The 17190-nt window shown below is 28.5% G+C and overlaps 1 protein-coding gene across 1 annotated transcript in view; it reads right to left on the bottom strand.

The window, feature by feature from the left end:
* Positions 1 to 5192, bottom strand: part of LOC132921537 (uncharacterized) — a 44731-nt gene extending 39539 nt beyond the window's left edge. Inside the window, exon 1 of the mRNA XM_060984606.1 lies at positions 4568 to 5192. Within this exon, the coding sequence (XP_060840589.1) occupies positions 4568 to 4755 (188 nt within the window). The 5' untranslated portion in view covers positions 4756 to 5192. The remainder of the gene's footprint in view (positions 1 to 4567) is intronic.
* Between the last annotated feature and the right edge of the window lie 11998 nt (positions 5193 to 17190).

The following is a 17190-nucleotide window of genomic DNA, read 5'->3' on the forward strand; positions in this document are numbered from 1 at the left end:
ACACCGGTGCCCGCCCGTTCGTTATACAATTTTATATGGCTTATAGTGGCGTAGTTATTTAAAATAAAATTAAAAAAAAAAAAAAAAACAATTTAAATTAATACGCGCGACGCGTATATGCTATTATGTGTATACACATACGCGGCGGACCTTGTTCGGATCCGCGTGCGCATAATATACAATATACTCACGCATAATATATAATATAATAAAATATATATATATGTATAATACGTATACCGCAGAGTCGGAAAAAAAAGTACAATATAATAACGATAATATAATAATAGTGTGTATAATATAATGAACGCGTATCATCGACAAAGAATGTCCCGGCCGCGGTGCAGCAGTGCAACATACCGCGGTATAAATCACTTGGTCGTACACAGCCCTGTGCATCGGCGATGGCGTCGTCGGTGTCGGCATCCCCCTTTCACGTCAATATAGGCCGAAAACGTCAAGGTAAACATTCGAATAAAAAGGGAAGAAAACCACATTTCGAGTTCTTTTTTTATTTTCCTCTTTAAAAAGGGACCGTAAGCGAGTCGCTCATAGAACGGTGTACCTACATATATATATATATATATACGTCATAAGATAATATAGGTACAGCTAGGTCGCGGTATACCTGCGTAATATGTGCACCTATACGTATTTTTTTTTTCAAAATCGATTCTTTATTGTGGTTTGATTTCATTGTCTGCGTGTTTTGCGCTTCGTCATCCGACCGCCGTCGCAAGAGATGTTTATCGCGCGTATGATATTATAACCGCTGTCGCCTTGTCGCGTACACACAATATTACGATCTAACATATTCTCAACAAACAGATGAGTATACGTATAATAATACACCCCTGCAAACGTAACGGAAAGACAGTCCACCTCGTCGGAGCGCCCACACGCGGAGAAGGCTCCTAATATATGTTCGTCTTACATTATTGTAGGTACAGTGTATATTTTTATTTGACATTTCGCAGCGCCGTACGTACCTATATAATATATTATAATATTGTTGTTGACTATAGTCTCTTCGCACCTGCGGCGGGTACACCGCGGTGTATACAAAGGATGCGATGTACTTAGATAACACGGGGTTTTCGATGACCGTGTAGTCGACTTCTCGCGGTTAAATACCTCGACTCACATATAAATATACTTATATAATATATAATACATACTTGTATTATACAACTTCAAATGCGCATAGTATATAACATACAATACGCCCACGCCCACCCAAACGCTATTCATGATATAAATATAATCATAATATGTGTGCCATGTCAAACAACAGACTGACCGGCGCTAAACGCGTAGCTCTCTTTCCCTACCCGTTGTATACCTACATCTGCTATATATAATATATTATGTGTATACGCACATGACGTACGAACGTTGTATGGAATCAATATGTATATATTGCTAAGCGTATTTATAAATCGAAATGAAAAGAATTTCACGCTCACGGTAAATCGACGCGTGCAGTATATAAGGTAGGTACGATATAAAGATTACCCACACGCGCGATATAACGGCTACGATCTTTTTAGCGCGAGTAGTCTTTTTTCCGTCGGCCTTTGTCTATATTTTTATCTTGAAGCTTGAATATGATTTTTCTGCAAAATTCACACCACGAACGGTTAATACAATCACTATCGAGTTTATGGTACGGGCATTGTATTTGTATACATACGCGATACGCATGTGATCGCTTACTCGTTTCAAATTTTGAAAACAAAAATATACTCAAAAATTGAAATGCAATCGAAACCGGTTCACGTGCGCTGTATAGATATTAACCGGTTGAAAGGTCGAAATAAAACAGTACATAATAAATTAGATGATAAAAAAAACCACAACGTCTAGACTGTCATTGATGAATGAGCGAGAGTTTTTCGATTCTTTCACAAATAATTGTACAAAATATACCTTATATACGTATATCGTACATGTCTATGTAGGATACACCATGGTATTTGCTTATACGAAATTCGTCGGTAGCTACAGAAGTTAGAAATAGTGCATTTTACAAATACGCCAAATTATATTATTTCTATTATTATACATGCTCACGTTTTTAAAATTAATCCTACTGACTGTGTCGAACATTCAGAAAACAAATAATAAGATAAAAACATATATTTAGTTTTGTAGGGAATGAATTTGGTATAATCAAAAAACGAAAGATATTTATTTTAAATCGATTTTAAATAAAAATACTAAAATACGTATTACGTGAAAAATATAATACATAGTTTTACACGTCATGTTTATTATATTTTAAAAGTAGAACACTGTATTACTTAAATTAACGATAGTTAAATGATAATTTGTTAAAATTATATAGTCAATATAGTAATTTGGGATTAATTATATAAAAATGCATACTACTTCTTATTTAATTTCACGCTTATTATTTAGAACATGTATTCTATATTTACTTTTATTTTAGACATTATTTTGTATTTTTTCACTGGTATGCCGATTGAGGTACCTACCTATTTTGTAGGTATTTACAAATACTGTGTATTAGGTTTATGAAATTATAATATGTCTGTTTTATCAATTTTATTTTAAATAACATTAACAAAAATATTTTTAAATTCATATGAATGAAACATGGGATTTATATTATGTATTAAAAAAGTAAAAAATATTTGCGAAATTAAGAAAATAATTAATAAAAAAAATATGATTAAATATTATGTGCTGTTAAAACACAAATATACTATATTTCGTGGTGTTATACTAACCAAATCATACTTAGGTTTTTAAACTAAAAAAAAAAAGAAAATTATAACTGTCCAAAAATAAATAGTTTACGCCGCAACTAGGTATATTAAAATTTCTATAATGTCTTTAATATAGAACAGGCTGATAAAATATTTCTTTTTTATTTTAAAATAAATTTATATCAAAATCCATTATATGTAACCTCGACTTTGAGAATATGTGCCTGTATATATATATATATATATATATATAATATATAAAACTGGTTTTACAATTTACCAGGAAACTTTTTTTCATCACATGCCATTTTAGCGGTTGATTCAAGTTAATAGTGTCGATTGTCGTGCAGACTATACAGGAGAACTTAAAAATACAACGATGATGATTATGTTTCTCATTTATATGATCTATATTTTTTTCAACGTTTATATTCATTATTTTATACTTTTAAGGCATTGAGACGGAAGCAAAACAAACGGCATTTTAGTGAATAAGACGTTTGGAAAAATAGTATGAGAAACACAATATAATTTCAAGTGTTGGTACAATATATTTAACCACAACTTACAATAGGAATCTTTACCATTAAAATTTATAGTCATCATAGCAATATAAACGGAGTGATTTTTTTATTGGACAACACTTATTTTTTCAAAATCTACTAATGTTTTTGAAAATATTATCTTTACCTACGTCCTACATAATTACTAGTCAAAATAAAACAAAACTTTTTTAAAAATATATATTTTTAATATTCTTTATCGTTATACATTTTTAAGATATTTACTTTTTTGAATGACAAATTATATTTTTAATTTCATATTCTGAAATAGAATATTTTTTAAAATTATTTCGGTACATAAAATCAAAATTCTGATAAATAGTTTATGAGTTAGGTATAAGTATTTAAAGTTTATGTAAGTGGAGTAGTAACAGACCAACATTTTGCGGGGTATCCCTGTAAGTCTGTAAGACTGTAACACTCCACTCCACTGACCTAAACTTTAAATATTTATTACTCATAAACTGCTCGTCATAACGAGTACTATATAACAATAAAATAAATTTAAAAATGTTATTTTATTTCTATAGGAATTTATGTAAAAATAATACCAAAAACATTAATACATTTTGAAATAATGAATGTTGTTCGATAAAAGAATCGCCCTGCAGTATTATTATTTAAGTATCATACTTACATATAACGTTTAAATGTATGCGTACTTACTACTTGCGTACTTATCTAATTATAATTATAAGTAAAAAAGAATTAACATAACAGTTTTTATAAAGTACCTAATAATGAAAATGTCTTAAACATATAAGTCTATCATTAATCATTATCCCATTCAATTTTTATATTTATGAAAATAATATTTTGCGATCTGAAATTCTATTGAAATTTGCTTAAAAATTATATTTTTTCAAATTTTCAACCTACCTATATTTTTTATTTTATATGTACCCATTATTATTTTTTATGTAAACCTGTATTAACTTCAAATGCTAATAGTACTAGTACCGTACTAAAAATAATATGGAATTCGTACGTATCCAATAAGTACAATGGTACCTATTTAGACATTTTTCAAAATCGTAAAGCAAATATTAGTATGTATAGTTATATAAAAAATTTTTTTTTAAAAACGCAAAATTTATTGACGCAATATTTGTGATTTACAAGGCGACGACAGTCTGTGGCTAGATTAGCTCGAAAAATCACCTCGATAAACGGACAGATGCTTCGCACAGGTTGTCAAATATATACAGGTAGCTACTTTATTATATAGTAGCGGATTTGTTTAACATAATAATATTACAGCATATTCTTTACCCGGTTTCTGGTGATGTGAACGACGTCCGCTTAGCTGTCACGTTGCCGGCGCTCACGCGTATCTCGACTTCGCCGTCCGGCAGCACGTCGGCGGACACGGTGTCCGCGAGGGCGACCGACATCGACGACACGGCCGCCACGACGGCGACCACGACGGCGACTGCGACTGCAACGGGTCTGCGGCTCATGCCATCCGGTTGCGCGGCGGACGCGGACACTTTGACTCCAGAACGGCCGGCCGACGGTCGTGGCGCGGACGGATCCTCTCGGGGAAGCGAAAAAGCGGCCACCGCGACGGAAACCGGAAACGTCCGGCGATCACTATGACGTCGAACAATAACTGTTATTATAGTATTATTATTATGTTATGTTATTTGCGATTTGGAGAGAGAAAGATTGTAGAGAAAAAGAAAGAGAGAGAAAGAAAGAAAGAAATACGATCGAGTCGTGTGATATTGCGGTGAAAAATTATCGCGACGACAAAACAATCTTGACGGTAAAACGCGCGCGCGGCGATTGTGCGCTCGGACACACGTGCGTATAGCGAATGGTTCGTGCGTCGACCGGCCAACTAACGGCGGTGCCGGTGGTGCTGCGCGAACCGAAACCGCCACTCCTGATGTCACTCTTCTAGTCGACGACGGCGGCGGCGGCACATACAAGACGTCCCGGCAGACACGCCTACCACCACGCGCCGTTTCTGTATACGCGTATATGATGTATATAAATAATAATTATAAATTATAATATTATGTTTATACCACGCTGTGTTCTATGATATCACTTCACTATTATTATTATTATTATTATTGTATTTGTTGTATACATGACATATTACTGCAGTTAGACCGACTACAATTCGCTACTGTGACCGATGCACGTTGTCGAGTGGCACAAAAATAAATGCACCGGTCAGTAGGGCAACCAGAGATTTCCCGGGGTTGGGTGGTCTATAATATACGAGTATATATTTATATGTATTTTTATTCAATACTCATGTGTGTGTGTGTGTGTGTGTGTGTGTGTGTAGAATAGAATGTCTACCTATGTATTATTTTTATTAAATATACACACCCGCAGACCCAGCCAAAGCGCCCTCCCTCCTTCCGGGAGGTAGTGCTAACGCAGAAGTGACGCCAGATAAAATTTCAAATTATAGGAACTTACAATATATAGAGTAATGTTACATTGTTAAATTAATACTATATAATTTATATTGAAATAATATCAGGTATATTACAGGGCTCGGAACCGCGAAATTAAAAATACCGGTTTTTAAACCGGAACCCTTTTACGTTTTTCATCGGAACCTGTAATCCGGAATACCGGTACTTACCCAGATCGGTATTAGAGAATTTTTCGGTTCCAATATTATTAGTCTACTTTATTTATTTAAGTACCGGAGGTACGCAATAAATAATAATTGCTTCATTGGATGTATACATGGATTTAATTTTCTATTCCTATCATCTACAAACTTCCAGAAACCGATAAAACGCATGAACATGGATTTTAATATATAAATAGTTATTTACCCATCGCCGTTGGTCATTAACTAATCTTTGCTATTAAAATCCAAAAAAAATTTACTTGAATTTCTTTACCCCATACTAAGACAACTATACTGTTGAAGTTTAAAATAATATTAAGTTTTTAATTACTTGAATTTTTTTTACCTTTTGAAAAAATTTATACCTTTATTACATCTATAAATACTGGTGTTTTCCGAAACCGGAACCTTTAATATATTATTTTGTTATTAATAAAAACTATTCGAAGGCATAAAATATGAGTATGAAAACAATTTTTCATAATTAGATCACTGCAGATTACAATAATGTTTCGTTTTTCTACAGTTGCAGCAGATAAGTACTTAATTGTATGTTGCGTAATCGTAATACATCAGTCGGAAGTTTCCGTATGTATAATATGATATTCAACGGCATGTCTGCAGTCACACCGGTAAACGTCATCGTCAAGACGATAACATTTTTTTTATGCAGGTATCTATTGCATTACAATAATATAATTCACACTTTTAAAAAAGTTATGTAGACGCTTATTTATACTTTCATTGTTTTTGTTTAATATTTATAAGCGTATTTTTATCGTCATTTTTTTTTATTGCACTACCAGGTACGTAATATATATAAAATATATTTAACGATAATAAAATATTTTTTTAACCCTTCTGCAGCCGCTATTGTATTCTTGGCCTTGATCGGTACAACGCATTTTTACATAACATTTACAATAACACATTTATAATAACATTAATATATAAATAACATTTTATTATTATTACACGTTTATACATAACTATGTGTGGTTTTTACTGATATAGTGGTCGTTTAATTAGTCTTAGTTTTATAGAAAATGTATACTACATTAGGGGTTGTAACATGTCACTTGTCTAATATATGTGTATATCTGCAGATATCAGAAGTGAACTGAAAAAGTAGAGTAACTATATAGTCTATAGACTATATGGATCACTATCAAACAGATTATTTTGGCATCAAAACAGTTATTGCAGACTTATGCCCTAATATTTTCACGCAGAATAATTACATAACCATAATAAAAAATATATATTAATAGCACTAATAGGAGGTAGGTATAACATAAATAACTACTGTATGGTTCAACGTTCATTGCATAATTCGTACGTTTGTATAGAAGGCAGGTGGAGTATACATAATATATATATATACGTAGAAGAAAGGCTCGGGGGCGTATATTTTCAACGTAGAATAATAACCTCCCTAGTCCCTGCCTCCCTTAAAAGCGATTGGCCGCAGGTCGGCCTACTTAAGTTAAATTGTTAAAATATAGTTTTGGCGCCACAATATTTTATTTTACAATTTTCGAAATATTTTAACGAATTTCTTTTAAATTTAGTCTGATAAAGTTAAATAAATATATATATAATACGAATACCTACTAAAAATTAATGTATCAAAAATAATAATAATAATAGTAATAAATTTAGTTAGGTATTATGTAAGATTTACAATTTTATATTGTAAGTATTAAATTAAATTATTATATTTTGTTCTATATCTAATATTTAATGCATAGAAGTAGTCAAGTAGTGTTGTGTCTAGTGAGTACTGCATAGAATATTTATTTTGAATTTATTAAAAAAATATCTTCTCGGATTCTTAGCATTGGCTGAATAATCTTAAATTGTAAAATCTCCATTGTGGCGTATTAGTCATGTTATAGCTTAACCTACTCGTTCCATTGAAAAATACATTTGTATTAGTCATATTAATATTAATATATACCATTGATTTTATACTATTATTTATTTAGCATTCAATATTAGCTATAACTATATAGAATTCAGTATTATTATGTATTTAAAATTTGATTTAATTGTTTCATTTATAATAGATTAATTAATGTTAAATATTTATGTAAGAACTAATTGTAAAAATTGCAGTAGCATTAGTATACCTAAATATATTTCAATTACAATACATACATTTTAAAAACATCCACCAGTATTATAGGTATATAATAAATTTAAATCGAACATAATATAAGTACGTTTCCCCAGCTCTTTCTCATCACTGAGATTTTTAAAAATTGTTTTTATAAATATTTAGTATGGAATTTGTATGAATATTTTTGTAATGAAAACTAGAATTTTTACGAATTTATTTTCAAATTAATTCACGGAATAGTACGTAGCATGAGGGTGCTATAGAAACGTTTCACAAATTTTCCTACAAAAAAATAAACAACAATATTTTCATGCAAAGTAGGTATGGTACCTAATTTCTATGAATTTTTATGACTCAAAAAATTTAGCAAAATGCCTTCCAACAAAATAATTTTTTTAAAAACATTTGCATTTCTCTGACTTTCTAAAAACTAAGAAATAACTTTTTACACATTTTTCTTATGCAAGTATATATTACATACAACTTAAGAAAAACTTAGTATTATATTTTCAATGATGTTCATATTGAAGTTACGTTGAACGACTTCAGTATAAGTGCTTATAATTATAATGTGTATTATGTGTATAAATGTACAGTGTTTAATACGTATAAAAAATAATACATAATAATAAATTTTGAATTATTACACATAGTGAATACAGTACTTACTACTACGCATTACCATTGATTTTATTAAATCATCATTGAAGTTATAATATAATAGTTTACGATGTAATTATAACTTTTCAAAAAATAAAATGGCTATAGGCCATTATAAGAGCTTAGAAGATAACAATGTTTTCATATCCATAAAGTGTTTAAATCTATTTTATTAAATTATCAATATACATTACATATATTATATTAACGGTGTGTCGGTGTACCACACACGTTAACAGCTAAATTCTATAAATAATATAAATACAAATATTTTTATGTCGATAAATATATTATATTTTTACACAATAATGTTAATTTTACTGTGACGACTAACCAATAAATCGCAATATTATTACCGCTAACGTTGACGCTTATTAGGAGTTGTAGTACCTATAGTAGTATAGTTGTAGTCTTGTAGAGCCTAGTTGTAGTACATATACGATGTATTAGTGCTGTAAAAAACGATCGTATAACTTTAAGGCTTAAAATATAATTGTAATGTGTGTTTGCTGAACTATGCCAATTTAAAAGTTGCCAACAAGTTAAAAGGCATTATGTAAAATTTAAAAACATAGCACATTATATAAATACAAGTAAGTCATAAAACATGTCTTTCGTTTTATGTTATTTACTAAATTTTATAAAAAAATATTCAATCATAAATTATAATGGTAGGTACATTAAGACAATAATGATTATTATATTCCTGTTTACATAATACATTAATTTGTATTGGAGCAGTATAATACATTGTATGTATTTTGTATGTTCACATCATTGAATTAATTTTTTTTTTTTAATGTAAACAGCATAATCATCATTTTTCAATAATTTATCATTACGTGTATATTATATTTCTTGACTTCCAACGCATGCATTTAATTCATTAGAAAAATTGATATTTATATTTTATGACGTCAAATGCCTCAAATAAACCGACCGAAACAACATATGTTATAGACTACGACTACGCACGCGTTACATATTTGTATGTCATGTTGTCATGCGTCATGCAGAACACGTAAGTGTATAAAAGTTATAACAAAAAAATAGAATGATTATAAAATGATTCGTTTGGGTTTTTACTTTAGAAGCATTTACCTAAATAATTTACCCGGAAACATATTTCGCACCTTTGCATAATGTGTACGATAAACAATTTGCCATTTGTACTCAGTATTATTTTTATCATGGGTTATGGGGAATAATATAAATTATCAACAAATCCATCCATTGTCAGGGAAATTATATCCTCAGTATATACAATATTCCAGGAAGTTATAATATGGTCTATTTGAAATTTATTGTTCAAATGCAAAATTATACCCACTCTTCACAATGTTTTAATGTTTTAAACATAGATAGAAACATATTCATTATTTAAAATCTAATAAATGTATTTTTAATACATAGGTACTGCAAACTCGTCACAACATTACAACACTATTGTATGTTAATATTTTAACCACATATTGCTTGTTTGAACCAGTAAATTGTAATTCAATGTCAGCTGATCGCTGACGTGTAGGTAGGTATACTCATAATATTATTCCTTTTATAGCAACATTATTTTAAAATAATTCACAAAATGTGACGATTTAATGTAATTAAAATAATTAAATATAATTATACATTATAAAATACATAAAATTAATTGTAAGAATAATTTATTTGTCTAATCGAATTAAACATAAATACATACATATTTTATAAAAAAGTTTTATAATTTAAGATACAGTGTAGAACCTTGATAAGTCAAAATTCAAGGAAAACGAAATTTTCTTTGATTTTTGAGATTACAACTTAGAAGTTATTTAAAATGCGTTTATTTAGGAATTATACGTATAATAATAACATATCATATATAATTTAATTTATTAAATTTGTATTTTTGCTTAATAACTATGAATGTATAGGTACATTCAGGATAATTAACTTTTAATTTTAAATAAATTGACATGCGATCAAATTTGAAGGTAAGAATATCATAATGTAGTGTCACACTCAAACTTTTTTATAATTTAATTTTTTATGAACGAGTATTTAAAATTTGTAAAAATTGCAATCTTAAAATGCTTATTGCTCAACAGTGGCGTAGCCATGGGGGGCAGTGAGCGATGCCCCCCATCGGCTGTATCAGCTTCATATAAAAATGAACTGTTATTGTTAATTGTTGAAAATGTTTTTTTTAGTATTTTGGGTTTGCCCTCCCCCCATTTTAAAATCCTGGCTACGTCACTGTTGCTCAAACCTATTATTTTAAAGTTAAAATATCAAAAAAAATACTTTCGACAACCCTACAAACTACAAAATGTATTTTTATTTTTTACCTATTTTAAATTTATAATAGATTATTAACTCTTATTCACACTCGTATTTAAACTAACAAAGCTAAATGTAAACCGTTTTATTTATAAATTTACTATGTAACACACTTGTAAGTTGGGTCACTGAACATTTTGGTCTAGATATATTTTATTTACATTTAATTTATTTAAGGACTTAAGACTACCGACTAACAATACAATTGTATATTAATATATTAGTATTATGGTTGAAAATATTGGTTTTGTAATTTTGCTGTTTGTTGTTTATGATTGATTTTTTATTGAAAATTAGTAATTAAATAACTATATAGAAAGAATATGCATGATAATATCCTCACAAAAATACAAAATCTAATCGAGTAATGTTTTGGTTTATAATTTATACATTTTTCTTGTACCTATAAAATATGTTTCTTTTCTATTGTTTATTAATTATCTTTAAATTGTTTTTCTGACTAAAAACAAACAAAATATCTCAGGAATCAGGATGTAATTTATGTACCACCTACGTTGCAAAAATGACTATAAAAAAATTAGGTTGCGATTTACGTAATATTTACGTATGAATGTGACTTTTTTGAAAAATTTGGAGTGTACTTACTTACTTACACTCGGTGACGTCCGAGGATATACGTAGTACGGCCTAGACGTCCTCTTATGAAATAGTCATGGTAATAGATACATAGACAATTTCAACTTTATATTAAGACAAAAATACAATGTACATTTATTAAAATAAAATATAAATATTTAACTTTTAACTTTAAGTTTTTTAGCTTATATGCCATCTTTTACGAGGCCCTACCCGCTGGCCTCTTTCCATCGAGCTTATTGATGATTGGGCATATGTAATTTACGTCAAAAACAACCTAAAGTAAAAAATATAATATGTGTAATTTGTGCCCAATCTAAAAATTAACTTTGGTAATTTGCGCTACTTTTTAAGTTTATAGTTTGTACCATACAAAATTAAATAAAAGGGCATTATGTCATCTTCGCCATCTTGTACTTACAAAAATTGTAATTTTTGCTATTATTCACCTAGTTCAAATTGTAATTTGTGCCACTTTTAAATAAATAAATAATTTTTACGGATTAATATATTTCATTTTTAATCAAGTTTATTTTAATTGTGTTATACATTTCTAGAAAATTATTGAAAATTATTAAAAAAAATTATAAAATAAGTACAATTCCTGTTATTAAAAATATCAGTGATATAGTTATATACAAATGTAGGTACATAAATATACTTAAATTTCAAAAATTTAAGTTAAAAGTGTTGCGCAGATTACCTATATATTATTACATTTCGTTTTCTGCAGTCGTGGCGCAAATAACCAAAATTAATTTTTATATTTGCCGCAAAATACATGTTATATTTTTATATTTTGGCGCAAATTACATATGTACCTACCTATACTTTTATTGGTGGTGCAAAGTACCATCTCTCCCATTGATTAATAGTTAATATGTATTATAGCTTACTTATCACTTGATCACCTTGATAACCGTGGCCAGCAAACTCTAGTTAAAAGCAAAAGTACTTCTAGTCAATTTTATGTATTAGGTCTATTGAAAACATTTTCAATATCTTAATTTTTCTTTCTTTTGCAACTTCTCGACCCCACTTAAACTGTGGTCCATAAATCGTCTTTAGATTTTTCCTCTAAAATATTAGGATTTTTAGTTTATTACCTTTCGTTTTTGCCCTGCAAGTCTCACGCAGACATGTATATCAAATAATAGGGCGTATATATAAGCTATATTTACATATATATATAAAGTTTCCTTTTCTCTTGATATAGTAACCTTATTGGATACCATTATACTTCTCATATTTTATATTATATATATATATATTTATATTCATTTATTTGCTTTAACAAGTCTCAGCCTTACTTAATTGTACATGTTATTTTTTTGATTTATACGTACCTATTAACTCTCAAAATATTTAATATTTTCAACTTGTTCAAATAAGTATTGTCCAATTTTGAAGTTTTAGGCAGGTGCGTCCCTGAGGAATGGTGGGGATCGCCCCCTCCATAAATTGTGTGATGTTCTGTTTTTGTTTTACAAAATATCCATAATTCTTTTGCTCAAAATTTTTAATATTGATATAACATCAATTATTAGGTATACTATTACTAATTTTTACTATTCAAAAATAAATAAATAAATATTTTTTTAAATTATTATTATTATTAAGAGGACGTCTCACCCGCATGTGTTGTCTCCGTCTTACACACGTACAACATAGTAAATTTTCGTTCACCAATTTCAATAGTGTGCTTTTTGTTTTAATATTAGAGTGAATTGACCTATTATCAAACTTTTAGGTAAGAACATTATCTGTGTTCTTTCGTTGGCTTTTTATGATATTTTAATTTTTAAGTGAATTATGATCATTTTCAAATATTTAATAATTTCATACTCATATCTCACCTAAAAATTAAAATATCGTAAAAAGCCAACGAGAGAACACAGATAATGTTCTTACCTAAAAGTTTGATAATAGGTCAATTCACTCTAATATTAAAACTAAAAGCACACTATTGAAACTGGTGAACGAAAATTTACTATGTCGTACGTGTGTAAGACAGAGACGACACATGCGGGTGAGACGTTCTCTTAATAATTATATTATATAATAATTATATAATGATAATTTATAATTATTTTTTTTTACTTTTAAATTGTAGGTACTGCATCTGTACATAGTACAACATATCTACAATCTTTAAAGGTAATATAAGTTGAAATTACATCAAACACAATATATTATAGGTTTAAGTTTTAGTATGTAAGAGTAAAATTCCCCCCACATGAAATTGACCTGAGGACGCCTTTGTGCATATAGCAATGTCAGATTTCTCGTAACAATCATGTTTTTTAGATCCCTTAAAGCGAAGTAATGAATAAATTGTTTTATTTTTATTTATTCGAAATCCTATTTTTTGACTATTTTCTAACAGTTTTAAAGTGCTCATTATTAAATCTGCTTTAGACCATCTTGCTTTCACCTATCTATCTAGAATTATAACAATGTTATCAGTATCAGCTAACAACACATATCATTCCGATTATGCCGTATGTTTCGAATTTCTCTTATTACTTTTTCCTAGGCTAAGTTTAGGGATAATACTTCTTCTAATTGTCCTTTGCTTCGAACGCTTTCTTTAAAGTGCATAACATAGAATAAATTTCATTACTTAAATATAGTTATGTATATAGTTATATAGTACTGTCTTTAAATAATGAAATTTATTCTATGTTATGCACTTTAAAGAAAGTGTTTGAATTAAATTTTCTATATACTCTTTCAAGTTTGCTATGTATATACCTATCATAACTCATAAGCCTGTTTGAATCGATAAATATCATATATACGTCTTTGTCATAGTCATATTATTTTCAAAGGTGGAAATTTCAAATACCTGCATATGGTCAGTGGCGTAGCCAAAAGGGGGGGGGGGCTAAAGGGGCTATAGCCCACCCTTAATGGCTGTAATTTTTTATATTGTTTTAAAAATATTTAAATTTAAATTTGGGAATTGTCTTACAAATTTTAATTATTTAAAATAGTAAATACGTTTGGCGATTGTAAACTGCACTTTAACGTATATAATAAACGTTAATATGTTATCAGTATTTTTGTTTCGTTGTTGTTTTGATTTTCAATAACTCAAGTTAAATATATTTAGCCCCCCTCCCCATAAAAAAAATCCTGGCTACGCATCTGCATACGGTTATTTATTTTTAAATTACAACAAAATACGAAAATGGTAATCTTTTGATAAGAAATTGTTATTTTACACAGTATAAGGTCTATGATTTTACATGATACCTAATATAAAATTTCCTAAAAATTAAACTTCACACTCATAAAAAATTCTTGTGGAATTTTGTTAATTTTTTTTTAATTCCACAAATAACTTATGAGGAACCTTAACCTTGTATTACATTTTCAAGTTTTTAACCGAGCCAAAATATTTTTATCTACATTGATATAGAAAAAAATTAATTGTCTATAAATAAGCAACTCCAAAAGAGTCAAAATGTTTTTAAAATTATATTATAAACAGAAAATAATTTAAAAATTTGCTGAAAAATTCAAAGTATATAGGTATAGTTATTCAAGCTATTGAATTACATAAACTAAGAAAATCAATTTAGTTAAAATATAGTGATGCGTAAAATATTCTGTTTTTCCTTTTATTTTAAAAAGTAGTGAGAATTTTTAATCTTGACCTTCAAAAGTACCAACTAGATACATATTCTTCCAGAAAAGATATTTTAAGTTGAAAATCAAAGCATTTTTCTTCTGTTACGCCGAATTTATGAAATTGCCGATTTCATGAAATCAGCAACGTTGTCACCGAATACGTGAAATCGGCAACTTAAAGTGCATAATACTGCCGATTGCGTGAAATCGGCAAGACCCTTCTTAAAAAATTATAAAACATAATTTAATTTAAATAAATGTATAAAACGCCAGAAATATAATAAAATCAAATTGTAATAATAAATATTATATGTATATAAAAAATAGTTTAAAAGTTAAAAAAAAGTTAAAAAAGTTAAGTTAACAAATCTTGTTAAGTTATTGAATTTTAAATGTAATATTATTAGTTTATATTCATAAAAAATAATATTCTTTATTGATTAAAAAATTTCTAATAAATAGAAAATATATAACGTATTCGGCGACAACGTTGCTGATTTCACGAAATCGGCAATTTTTCTGCCGATTTCATGAAATCGGAAATTTCATGAATTCGGCGTAACATATATACTACCTACACATCGAAATTTTCAAATATCAATAAATACTAATAACTCAAAAAAATCTTACCTACCTATTATTGTATAGAAAATGTTATTAATGTTAATATAAACTATAGATAATACATATATTATCGCATAATATCTTTGATATTAAAATTTACTACCTATTTAGTCAAATTTTCATGTACCTATACGGTATAGACTATATACCTATCTTACTTTTATTTGATTCGTTCCTGAGTTACCAAAAAATTTATTTGGAACCTTGTATTATATTTTTAATCTTAAGTACCTATGAATAATAAAAGTTTTATTAATTTTCATCTACAAAATAATTTTTAAATGTTCACAATTTAGATGAACTTTGTCAAATCATAAAAGTATGAACTTTTGTTTCTTACCCAAAAATTTAAAATATTTTAAAAAACTTTTTTCTTCTATAATTTCCTTTTATCTCTCAATTTTTTGTTGTTTTCTCAATTATTTTGAAAAATACTGGAAATTTTCAATTTTAACCTTCCTAAATCAGTACCAACCATTTACAATTTGATAACAGAAACCACTTTCATAGTTGAAGATTGAAGCATATTTACAGCTTTAAAAATTACAATTGCACATGTCGCACACACAATAATACAACATTGTATATCCAATACATCTATCGTTCCATTAAAAATTCAAATTCAATAGTGATACAAAGTACATACCTATTTAATTTTTTTTTGAGTGATTTAGTTTTTTCACCATTAATTGAATAGCCAAACAATATCACAATGTTACTAACAACTTAAAATAACTCACAATACCTTTTGTTATACAGATTTTGTGCTTTTGCCATCATAGTTATTATCAGTCAATTGGCTATTTGCAGTTATCTACCATTTGCATTATACGTCTTGGCTACTTTCAAAATCTCCATTTTCTCCATACTTTTACAATATTATTCAGACTTTGTGTCAAACCAAAAATGTTATTCTTTACTAGCTTTAGATCAGTGCTTCTCAAACTGTGGACGCGGCCCCATAGGGGGTCGTGTTTATATGACTGGTGGGCCGTGAAATATATAATACAGGAGTGGCCAACCAGTCGATCGCGAGATGAATTTGAGTCGATCGCAACACCTTTTCCCATTTTCATAAAATTTTGAATTTTTTTCAGAAAACAATTAAAATATTATTTTTTTTTTTGTAAATTTGTATATTTTTGTATATCCCAGGAATATAAAAATTATATTTAGAAAAAAGCAATAAATAAAACGAGATTATACACAAATATCGAATAAAAGAACTGTAACACACATTGACAACCTTTTTTTTTTTTTTTTGTCGATCGCGACAACCTAGAAAATCTCGGAGGTCGATCGCAAGTCTGTTAAAGTTGGCCACCCCTGATA

The sequence above is a fragment of the Rhopalosiphum padi genome, chromosome 2, assembly GCF_020882245.1.
Source record: "Rhopalosiphum padi isolate XX-2018 chromosome 2, ASM2088224v1, whole genome shotgun sequence".
NCBI lineage: Eukaryota > Metazoa > Arthropoda > Insecta > Hemiptera > Aphididae > Rhopalosiphum > Rhopalosiphum padi.